At 40.2% G+C, this 16,494-nt stretch overlaps 7 protein-coding genes across 7 annotated transcripts; 3 read left to right on the plus strand and 4 right to left on the minus strand.

Annotated features, from left to right (window-relative positions):
- Window positions 1–251: 251 nt before the first annotated feature.
- Window positions 252–2,109, minus strand: I206_106471 (uncharacterized protein; the record flags this gene model as incomplete). Its single annotated transcript, XM_019158970.1, has 4 exons — window positions 252–424; window positions 518–698; window positions 763–1,624; window positions 1,742–2,109. 4 exons carry the CDS (start codon window positions 2,107–2,109, stop codon window positions 252–254), a joined length of 1,584 nt encoding a protein of 527 aa, XP_019008108.1.
- A 716-nt stretch (window positions 2,110–2,825) lies between these two features.
- On the plus strand, window positions 2,826–4,748 carry I206_106472 (phosphoglycerate dehydrogenase; the record flags this gene model as incomplete). The annotated part of the gene is made up of 3 exons (XM_019158971.1): window positions 2,826–2,890; window positions 3,138–3,462; window positions 3,555–4,748. The coding sequence occupies 3 exons, from the start codon at window positions 2,826–2,828 to the stop codon at window positions 4,746–4,748; spliced, it is 1,584 nt and encodes a 527-aa protein (XP_019008109.1).
- Window positions 4,749–5,345: 597 nt separating this feature from the next.
- On the minus strand, window positions 5,346–6,520 carry I206_106473 (uncharacterized protein; the record flags this gene model as incomplete). Its single annotated transcript, XM_019158972.1, has 2 exons — window positions 5,346–5,910; window positions 5,991–6,520. The coding sequence occupies 2 exons, from the start codon at window positions 6,518–6,520 to the stop codon at window positions 5,346–5,348; spliced, it is 1,095 nt and encodes a 364-aa protein (XP_019008110.1).
- Window positions 6,521–6,957: 437 nt separating this feature from the next.
- On the minus strand, window positions 6,958–8,419 carry I206_106474 (uncharacterized protein; the record flags this gene model as incomplete). Its single annotated transcript, XM_019158973.1, has 3 exons — window positions 6,958–7,628; window positions 7,709–8,156; window positions 8,243–8,419. 3 exons carry the CDS (start codon window positions 8,417–8,419, stop codon window positions 6,958–6,960), a joined length of 1,296 nt encoding a protein of 431 aa, XP_019008111.1.
- An 869-nt stretch (window positions 8,420–9,288) lies between these two features.
- Window positions 9,289–12,555, minus strand: I206_106475 (uncharacterized protein; the record flags this gene model as incomplete). Its single annotated transcript, XM_019158974.1, has 12 exons — window positions 9,289–9,415; window positions 9,495–9,799; window positions 9,856–10,074; window positions 10,128–10,247; window positions 10,298–10,486; window positions 10,542–10,657; window positions 10,713–10,920; window positions 10,972–11,065; window positions 11,128–11,461; window positions 11,518–11,978; window positions 12,030–12,104; window positions 12,179–12,555. The coding sequence occupies 12 exons, from the start codon at window positions 12,553–12,555 to the stop codon at window positions 9,289–9,291; spliced, it is 2,625 nt and encodes an 874-aa protein (XP_019008112.1).
- Window positions 12,556–12,924: 369 nt separating this feature from the next.
- Window positions 12,925–13,722, plus strand: I206_106476 (uncharacterized protein; the record flags this gene model as incomplete). Its single annotated transcript, XM_019158975.1, has 3 exons — window positions 12,925–13,440; window positions 13,514–13,571; window positions 13,631–13,722. The coding sequence occupies 3 exons, from the start codon at window positions 12,925–12,927 to the stop codon at window positions 13,720–13,722; spliced, it is 666 nt and encodes a 221-aa protein (XP_019008113.1).
- Window positions 13,723–14,096: 374 nt separating this feature from the next.
- On the plus strand, window positions 14,097–16,416 carry I206_106477 (uncharacterized protein; the record flags this gene model as incomplete). The annotated part of the gene is made up of 7 exons (XM_070203324.1): window positions 14,097–14,279; window positions 14,354–14,426; window positions 14,484–14,608; window positions 14,703–15,003; window positions 15,064–15,248; window positions 15,307–15,432; window positions 15,490–16,416. 7 exons carry the CDS (start codon window positions 14,097–14,099, stop codon window positions 16,414–16,416), a joined length of 1,920 nt encoding a protein of 639 aa, XP_070059425.1.
- Between the last annotated feature and the right edge of the window lie 78 nt (window positions 16,417–16,494).

A 16,494-nucleotide genomic window follows, 5' to 3' on the forward strand; every position in this document is an offset into this window, starting at 1 on the left:
TCAAATAGAGAGAGAGATATGTTATATACTTCGATGAGCTTACTCGATTTGTATAACAAGTGCGCAGGGTAGTACAGTATGTCCTTTCAATCACAATACCGAGACAGTGTTATGCCTTCGAATTGCATAAGTCATACGACCTATACGTATGCCAAAATCCACGTTCTGCAAAAACATGTCTGGGAGTCTAAAGTCAGAAACAGACTTGGTCAAAAAGAATAATCAAGTTTGTAATCTGGTGCATACTACAGCTAAGCAGCATCTACCAATCTACTCATAGCAGCTTGTGACAGCGTCATATCTAAACCACCTTTCAATTTCATCAATTCCCTTTGGAAGGATAATTCACGTTCTATACGACCCTGTAATTTCGATAACATTTCATCCAATATTGGTGATTGACCTAAGATGGGTGTATACAAATCTGAGTAGACAATAACCATGAATATGAGCTCAGATTTATAACGGAAAATCCGAAAAAAAGCGGTTTGAAGCTATTAATTCAAGGATGACTTACCGATCACAACTCCTGCAACTTCAGCTGCCATTTCTCCAAATCTCGGATCTATCGCATGTCTAACTAAAAATTGTAATAATGGTTCTAGAGTAACATCATCTCTTCCTGATAATGCTATTCTAAGAGCATCTTGATATATAAGTTCTTGTATTAATGCGAAAGTCGAAGTTGGTCTGACAGTCTACAATTTTTAAATCCCAATTAACATTCTTACTCTGTCTAACACCTGAACACTTTTTACTCACTTTTTTCAAACTAGCATCTAAAGCAGCTTGATATTTGAAACTTTTCAAGAATTTATCAAATTCCCTTAATTTCCTCTTACGACGAGTTTCAACTCTAAATTCATCTACATTTCCTTTTGCAAGACCCATTTCATTTCTTTTAGCTTTTACATGACCTTTTCCAAAAATTGATTCTATATCTGCGAAATATTCATATGAACCTCCAACTATTGATAAACTCTTTTGACCTTCAATATCATCTTTAAATTCACTAGCTTTTTGATCTCTTCTTCTGACACTTAAAGTTCCATCCGTTAAACCAGCCGCTATATGCGTATCATCTGGAGAAACAGCTAAACTTAAAATAGGAGCTGGATATCTCATTGTATGAACAACTTTCCAGTCTTCAATATCATATATCTTAACCATTGTATCTAAACTTCCAGTTAAAACTCTTTTTTTCTCTCCATCAAATGAAAGACATGTTATGGTTTTTTGATGATTTGATAATGCTCTTAAACATTTGTTTGACATTGTCAAATCCCATAATCTCAATATCGGTCCTCCGACTGATATTCCAATTCCTCCGGAATCAAATATACCTATATCTTCAACAGGTGATCCTCCATGTCTCATCGTTATCACATTAGAAGTATCTTCAGGTAAACGCACATCGTGTAAACGTATTGTTGAATCATATGAACCAGAAAGTAATAAAGAAGGATTGGAAGGATGAAATTTTACTGATCGTACGTAATCTGTATGCGAAGATAATGTGTTCAAACAAGTTTGAGTTGAGAGATCCCATAATTTCACTGTTGTATCGTCTGATCCAGATACTATTTGTGGCGAGTGTGGTGAGAAGTGAGTAACTCGAACGGGTCTGGAAATGAGCAATTCAATAAGCCTTTCTACATTTGCAACATCTCTTGATGAAGGAAATTAAGGGACGAGCTCATGTCGCTTGAGGTCAGATTATTCGTGACAGAAAGAGACCTACTGATTATGCTCCTTCATCGTTCTCAAGACTGCCCTACTATTTATATCAAAAACTTGTATTTGTCCTTCATCGTCACCAGCAACTAATAATTTCCCATCTTTTCTAAATTCTCCACTTCGAGCCGTATCTTTAAACCTAGATATCGTCTTCACCACTTTACCCGTTTTAGGCGCATATATCAGAACACGGGTAGACGAAGTTACTGCATATCGATGTGGTTTTGTAGGGTTAAAATGAATGTGAGTTATTGAAGAAGGATGTTTAATGAATAAAGGATGTCTAAATGAGTGAAAATGACGCGAATGTGGATTTATTGAGGATCCTTGACGAGGTGCTGAAGGCAGTTGTTGTGTAGGTAGAAAGTCCATGATGCTTGCAGACTATATAGTTGGACAAAAGTCCAAAAGCTGGGCCTCAAGGATCGTTCGTCACGAGATTCGCTATGTCTTCAGCCGAAGGCAATCTTCCGCGATATTGTTTACCTTCCTTCAGGTGTCGCTTATGGAATCAGTTCTTGACTGTGTAATTGTATAATCCTTGTGATCGTAGTCTATCTTATACTGTTTTCTATGTATCTCTCATCATCATAATACTCTTTCTCATCAATAAACTTCGTTAAACCTCCACCAAGCTTCGGAAATCTTGCTCGTGGATAAAACAGTTAAAAACTCATGGAAAATTAATGATAAACCCATTGCTGCACGTGGCAAAATTGTCACCCTAATAATTTTGATCCCGAGATCTGTTCGACTCTCGTCTTGTCTTTTTTTTTTCGGAATTGGCGAATTATCTGAATAACGAATAAATGATTATGAAGATGCCATCATCATTATTTGCGTGATTAATATTGAATAACTTTCCGAATTTTATCAATATTCATTGACTCGGCATCGATAAAAAATCATTGATTGATTGTTGATCATACATATAAAACAATCATCTTGATCACATCTTTTCATATATCTCTACCAAACGTCCTACAAACTAAATTGAAAAAAAGCTGTAGATCAGCTTAGAACCAGCAAAGCCGCATACCTTATATTCAATCACACCTCCACCTGATACTACCATATACACAATCAAAATGTCCAACTCTGTACCTGTACCAGGTCGAAGAACCTCTGTCTCTGCTTCTGATCCTCCCAACTTGTGAGTCTTATCAAATCAAGCACGTCATCTGTCATGCAGTCTAGATCATCTCGGGCAAAATGGCGAGCTTGGTGAGAGGAGGCTAGTGGAGAACGTGTATGATTTGGATCTTAAGGCTGCTCTCGATGATATGATGCAAATTGTATATACCACCCTGTTTCAATAACTATCGAGCCCACGCCTTTGCTTCTACGATCTGCTCTCGATTTCCACTATATGTCTTGCTGATCTCTCTACGATCACCTAGCATTCCAATCCCAACAAATACCCGAGGTCTCCCGATCTCCTCTTACGGCGCCCAATCCCCTCCAGCAACTTCCCACATGGCTTCACTCGGTACTTCTCCAAGAGCAGCGTACTCTACTTCCCCTTCTACCTCTAGTCATCTCCGAGCCGGTTCTGGTTCGTTGACAAGTGCTTTCCAAGGTATGGCAAGGCAGTTGACTGCTTTCTTACCCAAGACATATCCATTGGAAGAGGAACCCGAGAAACGACAAGGTACCACCAAAGTCTTGTTATTGGAGAACATCAATTTAGATGCCGCCGAGTTCTTGAAAAATCAAGGATTTGAGGTGAGTTGCTCTCGCATTTCCCTGTCCCAACTACCCATAGTAGGACCTCTGTCTTGTGACATCGGTTGCTGATAACTCGATTATTTGGTTAGGTTGACCACGTCACCAAAGCATGGTCTGAAGAAGAGCTCATAGCCAAATTACCAAATTATCATGCTATCGGTATCAGATCCAAAACCAAGATCACCCAAAAAGTCATTGATGCCAATCCGCAATTATTAGTTATCGGTTGTTTCTGCATTGGTACCAACCAAGTCGATCTTGAACACGCCGCCAGGAGAGGTATCGCCGTATTCAACTCACCATACGCCAATTCTCGATCTGTAGCCGAATTGGTCATTTCAGAAATCATTGCTTTGTCTCGTCAAATAGTCGACCGAACTCAAGAAATGAGAGCTGGTATTTGGAACAAGATTTCAAAGAATTGTTGGGAAATCAGAGGAAAGACAATTGGTATTGTCGGTTACGGACATATTGGTTCTCAACTTTCAGTTCTTGCCGAATCTTTCGGTATGCAAGTCGTCTATTACGACGTGATACCCATCATGCCTCTTGGTACAGCTCGACAAGTCGATACATTGGAAGAATTATTGGGTAAAGCAGATTTCGTTACACTTCACGTGCCCGAGATTCAAGATACAATTAACATGATTGGAGAAGCTCAATTCGCTCAAATGAAATCAGGTGCATTCTTCATTAATAACGCTAGAGGTAAAGTCGTAGACTTGAATGCTTTAGCAAGTGCATTAGAATCTAAACATTTAGCGGGAGCAGCAGTTGATGTTTTCCCTAAAGAACCAGGATCTAATGGTCCAGGATTTAACGAAACCTTAGGAGAATTTATTCCAAGATTGAGAAACGTTTCCAACTTAATTTTGACTCCTCATATTGGAGGATCCACTGAAGAAGCTCAAAGAGCTATCGGATCGGAGGTCTCGAATGCCGTTTATAGGTATTTGACATTTGGTTGTTCTCTTGGATCAGTAAATTTCCCTGAAGTTGATTTGAGATCAATTACCATCAAGGATGATAGACATATTAGAGTTTGTCACGTCCACAGAAACGAACCTGGAGTTTTGAAACAAATCAACAACATCTTGGCGGATCACAATATTGAAAAACAATTTACGGATTCAAAAGGTGATATCGCTTATTTGATGGCGGATATCTCTGGTGTTGGTCAGGAAGAGGTTGAAGGTATTTATAGTGCCATCAAGAATACTAGAGCCAACATTTTGACTAGATTACTTTGTGAGTTACCCTTTGACAATATACTGTTACAATGATCAGTATTACTAATGCCGCTTTTTCCAACTTTCAGATTAAGCGATTAGTTGGTCCGAAAACGACATAAGTCAGTCGACTGGAAGCAGAAGAAGTCGATATGACCACTAAGAGGATTCTTGGGGAAGAAAATGGCAGAAAGTCTTGTTTCACTTGTTTTCTTAGATCTGGTGTAGCTCATCCTCTCACCATAACTCATAATAATACAAACATATATATCATACATACATTACTGGGACTGATCAGTTCATCCTGATGCATAATTCACATCTAATACATGGATACAATCCTAACATGTTTGTCGCTCTTGAAACTGCCTAATATCTAAGTCTCTCCCTTCCACATATTGAGTGAGTGAGTGAGTCGTTGTATCTTGCAGAATTATTCTCTATTGCAAAATCCTTTCCAATGAGATTAAAAAGCATTTCGTTGACCAGATTTGATGATTTCAGCTTTATGCATTGAATACAAATTGTAAACGTTATTGTCAATGACAATATGATTAATATACAAAATCGTGAATGACATCTAATAATGTAGAGGTAAAAATTATCAAAAAACGAAATTTCTATTTGAATTTGAAAAAAAAACAAAAACATTTAACGCCCAGGTCCAGCAGCTAAACTACCTTGTCCTAAACCATTATCATATTCATCATTACCTTCTGCAAAAATTTCATCATCTTCACCAAATTCATCAATTTCTTCACCTATTGAATCAATCATTCTTTCAGGTATTCCATTACCATCATATCCTCCTGATGAAATTCCACTTAATGTAAAATTTCTTTCATCTTCTTCTTCTTCTTCATTATTACCATTACCATTACGAAGAGAATTATGATTATTTTTTAGATTTTCTAACATTTTTCTATCTTCATCATTTATTTCATCTTCATCTTCATCATATTCTTCTTCTTCTTCAGAATCATTTGATTGTTTATAAGACATAAATGCATTTAATCTTGCTAATCTATTTGCTCTTATCATTTCATCATCATCCCCTCCTTCATTAAATAAATCATTAGGATTATTATTAAATTGTTTAAGTTGACGTGGTTTAGGTGAAGAAGATCTAGTTTGATTAATTGATAAATATGATAATTGTTGAGCTGTTGCATTTTGATAATCCCTTTGACCTAGATGTAATGTTTGATCGATTGGTCTATTCCATAATAAAACAATTTTATCATTAATAAACAAGAACATAAATATGACAAATTCAACGTGATTAAATGTACTCACAATATCAATCCATTCCTTGCAAGATTATGTTCATCTTCTCTTATTCTATTTAATACTCTAGCTTTCCCACTTCTTCCTTGACTTTGTTGTTGATTTTGATTTTCCATAAATGATATCTTACCACTTTCTTCTCCATTCCCATTAATATGTTGTTCATCAATTTCAATTTTCGGACTCATATTTAAATTATTCATCATTAATTCTTGTTCTCTTGCTAATAAAGATTCACGAGCTAATAATAATTTATTTCTAACAGGATCATCAATATTTTGATTTATTTGATAATTTTGAATTTTATTAGGTGAAGGTGAAAAACTCATTGAACTTGGTCCAGGTTCACCAATACCTATATTCATTCCAATTGATGGTGAAATTTGATTTTTATTTGGTGAACCACCAAATAAAGGTGATTCTAATAAAATATTATTTCTATTTAATCGATCACGTACTTCAGCTAAAGTTAAGGAAGAAACGTCATCCGCTCCTGTTATTGGAGATATTGATGTACGTGAAGAACGGCGAGGAGGCATATTACAAAAGTTTGCAAGATTTTAAAATACGTTTGAAGTAATTTTAGGGTCTTGATTTAATACTGCGTTATTCTTATATTGTCGATATGTGTTATATACTCATTAAACCGACACACACTAACAACAATAAATCACTTCAACCCGCTTAAATGGTTTAAGATGACTAGCACAACTTTCCATGTGACGAAATGCTCAGGCACCCTTCTATTTAAGCCTATTACAGTATCATAGTGGCACTTTGGCAAGCCAGCATTGATTTCGAACCATTTCAAACCCAGATGCATAATACATATCATCATGTGCGAATGCTGGATTGAAGCCTAATCAGGCGTGATGGCAAGCAGGGATATAAGTTAACTTTCCGCGAACCCAACGTCAGCTCTGATCCGCCAATTCTGAACACATGTTCTCGAGCCAGGCTTGAGCAATTTATAATATCACTGATATTTAGGCTCCAAGCCACGGTCCAGATACCCTGCAGAATTGGGGGAGCCTTGAATCTGCTCCTCTTGCTCTATATCCTTGATATCCTGCCAGTATTGACGATATACACCTTCAGACCACGCGCCAGCCAAATAATCTGAGTTTGATAGTCTATCCACAGCAACTTGACTATACCGTTCCCGCGCTTTCCTTTTCTCTATTTCATACAAAAGCTTTTGATCTATGAAAACTTGATCTTTCTCGGCTCTCCTCGATGCCTCAGATCTCAAAGCTAGCTGACGTATCCACTCATTACTTGGCGTGTCTCCATGCCTGTATACATGTTCTCTGTTTTCTAATTTTCTTGGAGCAGTTTCAAGCAATCTGGCATTAGTTGAACCCTCTGAAGTGGTATTATCGGGCAATCTTGTCCGGCTTCCCAACGACTCTGGGAAGGACTCCTGAGTACTCTGTTCAAAGGTCTTATATTCTTCCTGGCCAGTCTGATTGTCGCTGTGTATTTCGCATCGACCAGTTTTCGGTGATTCGATAAGCCTTGAACTCATTGACATGGTCTTACTGGGTAATATCTCTCGTTTTTCAAGTATCTCTTCCTCAAGAGACTTTTCAAGTTCTTCTACATACTTTGTTTGGCGGCCGCGGGATCTAGCTCTATTAATTCTTTCTGTATTGAAGGTGTCAATGCATCAGCATAGTGAAGTTCGTCTTTACGTTGACGAAATCATTTGCACTTTTAAAACTTACTCTTGTATTTCCTGATTTCAGCTCTCTGGTATGGCGACCTTTCCTGCACCGGAATACTCTCTAGCTTTTCAACCGCTGAGATGTTATTTTTCTGTGTCTGAGGAAGCTCAACGGGTTCCGATGTATCGTAGACTCTTCCAGGCTTTTTGACTCGACTGGCTGATGACCGTGTACCTTCCGTTTGCCCCTTAGAACTATGGGAAGCACTCCTTCGACTCCTTGAGGTCGAAGCAGGATTAATTTCGCTTGCAGGGGACGTGGGCTGAGTCCCGATGCCAGACCCGTATATCTCTGGATTGGTGTCTGGGAAAGTAGTCTCATATCCCTCTGAGTCGATATGGCCCGGCGCATTGTTTTGCCACTGAGCTCGGAAGTCATCTAGCCGTTGGTTAATCGAATCTTCACGTCCGCTGGAAACGGTGTCTCCTGAACAGGTACCTCTGGATGCCTACCGACGATTCGGAGAACCAGGTTAGTATGGGATGACATCCGAAGAGGCACAGAGCGCTGCACGCTTACTGATGTTCATCCTACAGTAAGGTACGCTGAATCTAATTGCCCTGGGTTTTGCCACCCATCCGGTCTTTGATTTTCTAGCCAATAGTAGTCCGATACGCCCGGGGTGTGGCCTGCCTGTTCATTCATCATCTCCAAATGGCTGATCATCATAGTATCAGGTTCGTACCAAGTCAGAGGTGTCAGATCCTCCATGTTGTCAGCGATGTAGCCACTCATTATGTCTGTCTGTGTTTAGAAGGATGTCTTCAGACGTTAGGTAGGTTGATGGAAACTCAAGTCAGGGTGTGCAAGACATGGTGGGATAGTACTTGACTGCCAATGAGATCCTCAATGGTGGCGCTAGGGCATCATCACTCCCCTTTCGTAAAAGGAGAAACAGGCTTCATCAGTCGGAACCTCAAGATGGATGAAAGGATCAAAATGCATTGAATGTTTCACAAAAATAAGACTAGTCCTCCTCATCAAGCTTGCACCGCTCATGTATTTAATCAATATCGACAAACATAAAGACAAACTGATTAACACACTATTGATCAAATAAGCCACACTTTTTGTGAATGGTGATGCTCCTTACTTGGAAGATTTGGCGGCAATGATGTCAGTATTGGTTCTTGTAGGTCATCGCGAAAATTCGTAGCGGTCCAGATTTCTCGTTCGAACTTGCCTTTGTTTAGTCCATATATACAACATATCAAGTATGGGATTGTCCGGCTGCTCTATCTGCAGTGTTTCCCCCTTGTTTCTGTTATATTGTGGGATCGCTACACTGGGTTGAGCTGTCACGCAAGGCAGCTACATGGATGATGTGTAATAAGATATCGATTATTGCGCGAGTGAAGACAGTAGTCTCCTTCTCTTGCTTCTCTACTGGCCGTCATCCTTTCCACTAGGTCCGCGCAGCTGTGACGACATTCAACAGCCTGAAAGGATTATACAACATATAATGCATGACAAGATGCGCCTGCTCCATTAGCAGCATTCTCCCTTTGTTTCTACGATTATACAATGTTGCTACACTGGGGTGGAGATAAATATGGACGAGTCGGTGTGCTACAGAGGTATTACCCTGTGCCCCGCTGTTTTTTGATAGCGTCCATCTCCTGTTTCCTTTTCTTGAACAATGAGTGTTGATCTTTCCCACTCACTCCGGCACGTTTATTCTGTCTATCTTCTCTCATGTATTCCTTACTACATTTCCAAAATAGGTAATGATCAGCATAACAATCCAAGATATTCATTTAAATGCAAACAGTGCTGCCAGACTCACTTTACAGATTTATTCTGTTCTCTATAACTTAGATTCTGTCCACCACTCAAATGTTCCAGTGGAGCAGTGAATCTTTGAACAGCCGGCATAGCACCGGAATTCGATAATGCAGGTTGAGTTCCAGCTGGTCTTTTCATGTGTTTACCATTATTTAACCGCATATAATGATCAGCGGTCTCAGCTGCTGCGTCACCCGTGTTCAACACTTCTTCGAGTAATGAAATCTGTTGCGCTTTTGTCGGAAATACTAAATTGGGCATCGATTCTAAGCCGTGTAGTTCAGTGATTACTTTGAAAGCGTATCCCTGAATTGCGATGTCAGTTGGTTCGAGCAATTCACAACGTGCGGCTACCAGCTTACCTGATCTATCAAGAAACCTTGTCTTTTCGAAGAATAGTACATTTCCTGCGTGTCTTTCGATACAAGTGAGTAGAAGAAAGCGTTGAACCCTTCATCATTCCTTCGTTTCGCTCGAAGGATACGACCCAGTCTTTGCGCTTCCTGTCTACGCGAACCGAAATGGGACGAGATTTGTATCAAGCACGTGGCTTCCGGTAAGTCGATAGACGTATCTCCCACCTGTTAAAGCCCGTCAGCTAGCTTTCAGCTATATGAAGCAAAATTAAGCTAACCTTCGACAAGAAGATGGTGTTCAATTGTGGATCATGTTGGAATCTTGACAAGATCCTCAAACGTTCTCCCTCAGGTGTCCCACCATGAATGAAAGATTTACCAAGCTTTTTCGCATACGCCTATACTGCTGATTAGCTGAGTTCCGCTCATGATAGGAGGATTGGCTCACTTCCAGAGCAAACACATTATCAGAAAACACGATCACTTTATCTCCTCTGCTCTCGTGGTAATTGATCAAGAATTGAGCTGCTTGTATTTTATTGGGGTTCATCGCGTGTAGTAGAATTCGCTTCCGCGAAGGATTTCGAAGGTATTCTCGATAGAACTCGGGAGTCATGGGACACCACACCTCAGCGCACTGGAACGCACATCAGCTAACCTGACTTGAACGGGGACTAATCAGGCTGACTTACCTGTACAGTAGCGATATGACCGTTTTTAGCCAAATCCATCCAATTCGCTTCATACAACTTTGGACCGATCAAATATCCTAAATCACCGATCCTATCGTCTTCTCTGACCAGAGTAGCTAATCGAAACTCGCGTTAGCAAGCTATGCTTTCGAAGTCCGCAGAACAGCTTACCCGTCAAACCCAGCTTGGCATGAACTTTAAAGTTGTTGATACACTTCCTGAACATGTCCGCGGGTGCTACGTGTACTTCGTCCAAAAGTAAGAAGCCCCATTCTCTTGATCGAAGGAATTGCATCATCTTCTCCGCATCGTGCGCTCGTTTACCAGTCTTTGCAATCATCGAATATGTCGATATTACAATACCAGCTGGTGTTGTGAACTACGAATGACTGGTCAGCTTTGCAAATATAATATCGTTAAGCTGACGTACCATTTCTTTTTCTCCTTGAGTGAAAGCGCAGATTTGCCTTTCCGATATGTTCGAGAAATGCAAGAATTGCTGTTTCCACTGGGCGACAGACACCCTAAAATGCAAGGACGGCATAAGACCAAGTCGCCTTACATCAACAATATTCGGTCAACTCACGCTGAAGTACATAGGACCAGAGCACTTTTTTTGATCGTACAAGCTGCTGTGATCCCGACTAGAGTCTTTCCCGCACCACATGGTAATACAATTACACCTGACCTAGCACGACCGTTACCAAACATCTTTGCTAATGACATTTCTTGATAAGGTCGGATCACTGTCATCGGTTTGAGCTGTATATCGAGGTTGGGATTAACCGTATCATTTCTGAAATCGTACTCTTCCAATGCAGGCAGATCAATATCTTTACATCGTCTTCTAACTTCCTCCATCCTCTCTCCGGACACTTCAAATGAATGAACCGCATCGTCTTCATCGTCCATCTCATCAGCTATACCGTGGCATCAGCAAGCTTATCAGTACTGTAGGCAAGATACAGGAGCTCACCTTCACCAATACCAATAACAGCTCCTAATAGAGCATCGTTATCCCTGTTTTGTTGACCTATAGCATCCGCTTCTATTTCTCCTCGTTCTGCTCTTCTAGCTTCTTCTGTACCTGGAATAGCGTAATCTCTTCTGGGTCTAGCTGTTTGTTCAGCACCGAATACCGTTGGTCCAGCTTCTACTTCTCTAGTCACTCTACAGTCCCTGATTACCTCATCCGTCATAAGAGTTTGAAGGAACTCGGGTACACTTGTTTCCAAGAAATATCTATTATCCTTCAATACTAATCTGACTTTCCCGAAAGATGCTGTCCATTCTTCTATTCTTGCTGTCAATTTCATCGATAACGGGGTTTTTGATAATCTTGACAACACTTCTATTATGACTTTTGTTTCTAGACCGATTGACATAGCTGAATGCAAGGAGGGTTTTGTTATTCTATATTCATGTACTAAGGATGGACTATCAGGCAAAATCAGCTGACGAGTATCTACTAGTATTAGACCAACTGACCGTGAGACAGGTTCGGCAATAGCCACTAAGAAATCCTGAGCTTGCTTTGCGAAAGGAGCGAACGCTTCGACGATGCTGATTAATCAAAGCGATTTCCGTTAGCATTTAAATGAATGAGATGTGTACGGTAGGTGATCACAGATACATACATATTTCCTTTGTCATCTACCCACAGTGGTCTAAGACCATGATCTGCTTTCAGAGGCTGATTTGAAAGATCTATCCCACGCTTTCCTATCATCCCATCGAAATAACCTTCATCATCTTCTTCCGCTTCACCAATATCATCCTCTTCTATAGGTCCATCAGCAGGATGAGCAGCTCCTACATCTCTAGCACTTTGCAGTGCTCTGAGATTGATCTTGATCTTCGGTCCCCCAGCTTTCGGTCCACCAAGTACTTTCTTTGATCCGCCAGCAGCAGGACCGACTTTGCGTCTTGGTCGTGGTACGTATTCTTCTTCTCCAGATGAAGGTTCCGATTCGAAGAAGTCCAATGACGAAGCTGGTGATTGAGATCGACTCATCCTGCGAGTGTACCCACAATAAGCTAGAGAGGTAGTAGGAGCCGATTCTCCTCAGTTACTACCGTTTTAGGGGAGTATGAGGATGAAGAAAAGAATGACAAAGTAGATTATCTGTATTTGGTTTATTATTGAGTTGTGGGTAAATTAAGATGAGGTCAGCTTCAAAGGGGATCTGGGTGGCAAATAGTTAAGTAATTTGATTCCGTCTTCTAGGAACAACGCAACACGTGGGATCATTTTTGACGTTTACCAATAAAGATTTCATGTCCACTGGATGCTCGACTTGCTGAATGATGTTTGAATACTTAGCGTTGGTATCACAACTTCAACAACGAGACTAAGGACAATAGAGCATCGAACCTCATCAAAATGGCAGCAGATATACCGAGACCAGCACCAAAAGCAAATAGGCGTTCGAGAAAAAGACGTAGAAGACAAGCTTCCGAATCTTCATCGTCCTCAGATGATTCTTCAAGTTCAGACGAGGATGAAGAAGTTGCTCCTGCCAAATCTATACAGAAGATAGACGTAGACCAAGCTTCTTCATCTTCTGCTTCATCATCATCCTCCTCGTCATCTTCTGAATCAAGCTCATCATCTTCCGAATCAGATAGTGAAGATTCAGAATCAGAATCAGAAATTGATCAATCTAAAGCTGGACCTTCAAAATCGAATAATTTGTCACTTAAACAAAATAAAATACGTACAAGATATCCTACAAATTCACCTTCTCCTCCACCATCAAATTTACCTTCTTTCTTGACTTCGAAAATGAAGGGTAAAAGTATAGATACAGAAGAAGAGGAAAGGAGGAATAAGTTTAAAACAGTTTACATGGATAAGCTTGTTGAGGGTTTCGGAGGGGATCTGGAGAAAATGCGAGAGGTGTGTTAATCCATCCTGCATTAGGCCTATCTAAAAACGGCAGAACGCTAATATCTAATGGATCTATCTATAGGCAGATCCAACGATGGGTCCACAGAGGTTACAGCTTTTAATCGATTCTTTAGCAGCAGGTGAGTTTTCTACTAAGCATAACCTGTCGCGACAGCAAGCCGACGACCATTGATCATAGGCATTGACATATATGGGGACCCCCATAAACAGCAGAATGGCACAAAGAAGGACGAAGTAGATGAAGTAGGTTTATTAACAGGGCGAAACTAGTAATGCTATCTCAGATCAGGTTTTCCGTGCATTTCTGCTATTCCATACATGTATGCATTAGTACTTTAGACAGTTTGTCCGGCATATGTATGAGTTGCAGCTTACATATGAATATGCTCAATATATTTGACTTCATAAATTTCCTAAATATCAGATGTCATAGGGTTATTATGCAATATGAATGATGAAAAAGTCAAAACACGCGTCACAGATGTTTTGATTCTTGGAATTGAATATCAATTTGGTAACAGATCATCATCATATATTCTGATATAAATGCTTTGATCAATTACATATTTTGGAACAACCTCAACCCGCTCCCTATGGTATCACTACTCCCATGAGCAAAGCGCATCGAACTTACGCAAGCTACGATGCCTTTATTACGCTCTTCAACTCGTCCAGTAGCTGTACAATGTTTCTTCTGTCTTTCACCTTCTTTACTTCCTCCTCATCCATCTACACCTGACCGTAAAGGAAAAGGTAAAATAGCTGAAGTAGGTACAAAATGGAATTGGAAGTGCGACAGATGCGGCTGCTGGAATATCAAAGATGAAGTATGTCCGCTTGCTCAGCTTCTCCATTCTTAACGACCCCCCTTAGGACTAGCTGACTTCTCAACTGGATGTAGACAGGCGAGATGGTCTCTGATCTTCCTGCTATGCACGATACAGCCTACAATGAAAGATCTTTCTCGCTCAGGGGTAAGCTGAAAGTCGTCGAGAAACGTTTACCTCTAGCTTATCGAGTTATGTGAATAGCCAAACCTTCTTCATCGCATATACCTTCTTCCTTACTTTCAACGAGTTCACCATTTTGCCATAGCTGCTTGGCAAATCAAACGTTAATCATGAATATGCTGGCCAACTATCTACCAGATGATGATGTAGGTCAAGATCATCTGCCCAACTTACTAAATCTGCCCTCTTATGATTTTTATGATTGTTGATTATGTAGATGAGCTAAATGTTGACCCACAGGATCCCTCTTATCCTTCTTTATTCGCTGAATTGCCCATCTATTTGGCTAAATTGCAATCCCGTTATCCGCCCGTATGTAGGAATTGTCAGCCTGCAGTTGATGAAGCATTACAAAAATCCGATCATAGAGCTCAAGTTCAAGCTTGGTCTTCCGCCTTAGACAGGGGATCTAGGACAGCTGGACCTAGCTCCGGTAAATCCGCATTAAACAGAGTTGGACAGGTGGACATCATTGTATGGAGAGTACGGGGATTGTTATGGTGGATGAGCGCTGTTCTGAGTATGGGTCGTGGAATCTTGGGTGAGCGATACGCGGTTACAGAATGCAACTGGAAGGCTTTAAGCTGATGAATCGGCTTAGCCACTACATCATCTTCTCGATTACAGACTATACTGAACAACGAGCTGTCAAATATCACTCTTAAGCCTTTCTGGCTTCTAGGCTTTCACTTGCTCTCGGTTTTATGGATAGCATGGGATCCCTACTGGCTTAGGCGGATGCGTAATAGAGATCAGATCAAGGTTGAAGGCAAGAATATCTGGGTTGTAAGCTTTTCTAAAGTGCCTACATTGCCTGAACGAGCTGATGAAAATACATCCATAGCGCAATATGTTGTTGATAACGGTCTTGCGAGTGATTGGAAGTCTGTCATCGTTGGGCATCAAAACTGACGACTCAAGTCGGGTTCCGTTAACCTTGCTACGAGTAGCCTTTGCCTTGGAGGTAGCGGTGAGTCCTGGTGTGATTTGTAGTGGTTGGGTGATACTGAACTGAATATGACTATAGCTCATTATCCATTCTTTGACGAGCATTCGCATCTCACAACCCGTGAAAATTAAGCTAGTCAGACCAGTATCCTTAACATCGACACCTATGAATTCAACTACAACCACAACTGGATACTCCATACCCAATCCTCCTTCTTCACCTACAAATCATCTTTCCTCTTTATCGCTGTCCAACACAATCTCGCACCGACAAATTACAGCAAATCCTATATTTGGTCAAGCTTCTTTACATCAACCGATTCCTGATATTCCAGTTGATGGGGAACCGATGGATTGGGAACCAACTCAACAATCAAACTTTGCAAATACGTTGTTCTCCCCAACTGACGAGGATGAATTAATTTTTGATAAAAAGGAAAATTGGGATAAATTTGGAATAAATAAACAGAGAATGTTTCATAATCAAAATGAGACTGGTTTAGAAAATTTACTTGCTGGATGGGGTATCAATAATTCAAACCCAAATTTAGATTCAAATTCAACTGTACGATCATTACAAATGAAAAAAAGCAAATATCTCAGAAATAATCAGAAAGAATTGCGTTCAATTGCATACCATGCTGTCAAACAAGTAACGATAGCTTTAATAACAATTCGAATTATCGGTATTGGAATTTCAACATTTTCAGCCGATATCTCGATAGGGTTTCAAGCTATGAATCAGCATTTGTTAGTTATAGAATCGATCAATACTATATTACAAGTGATTGTGTATCAACAGTATTGTACATATACTCCAGCGTCTCTGAGTATCAAAGTTTTTTGGACTATTTTCGATATTATCATACGCTTGTCGATAATTCGATTTGGCGAGGGGTCTATACCATGGGCGAAAACCTTGACGTCGATTACCAATCATCATAAAATCTTTTTAGAATACTTAATTTGGGGCACAATGGACGTTGTAGGTTTGTTTATAGGTTGATATTCAAAAATCACCAACGTATCACATTATCAATTACCTTATACCTTCATCGCCGCCTTATGAATCTCGCCATGTAGC

Source organism: Kwoniella pini, chromosome 9 (genome assembly GCF_000512605.2).
Source record: "Kwoniella pini CBS 10737 chromosome 9, complete sequence".
NCBI classification, from domain to species: Eukaryota; Fungi; Basidiomycota; class Tremellomycetes; order Tremellales; family Cryptococcaceae; genus Kwoniella; species Kwoniella pini.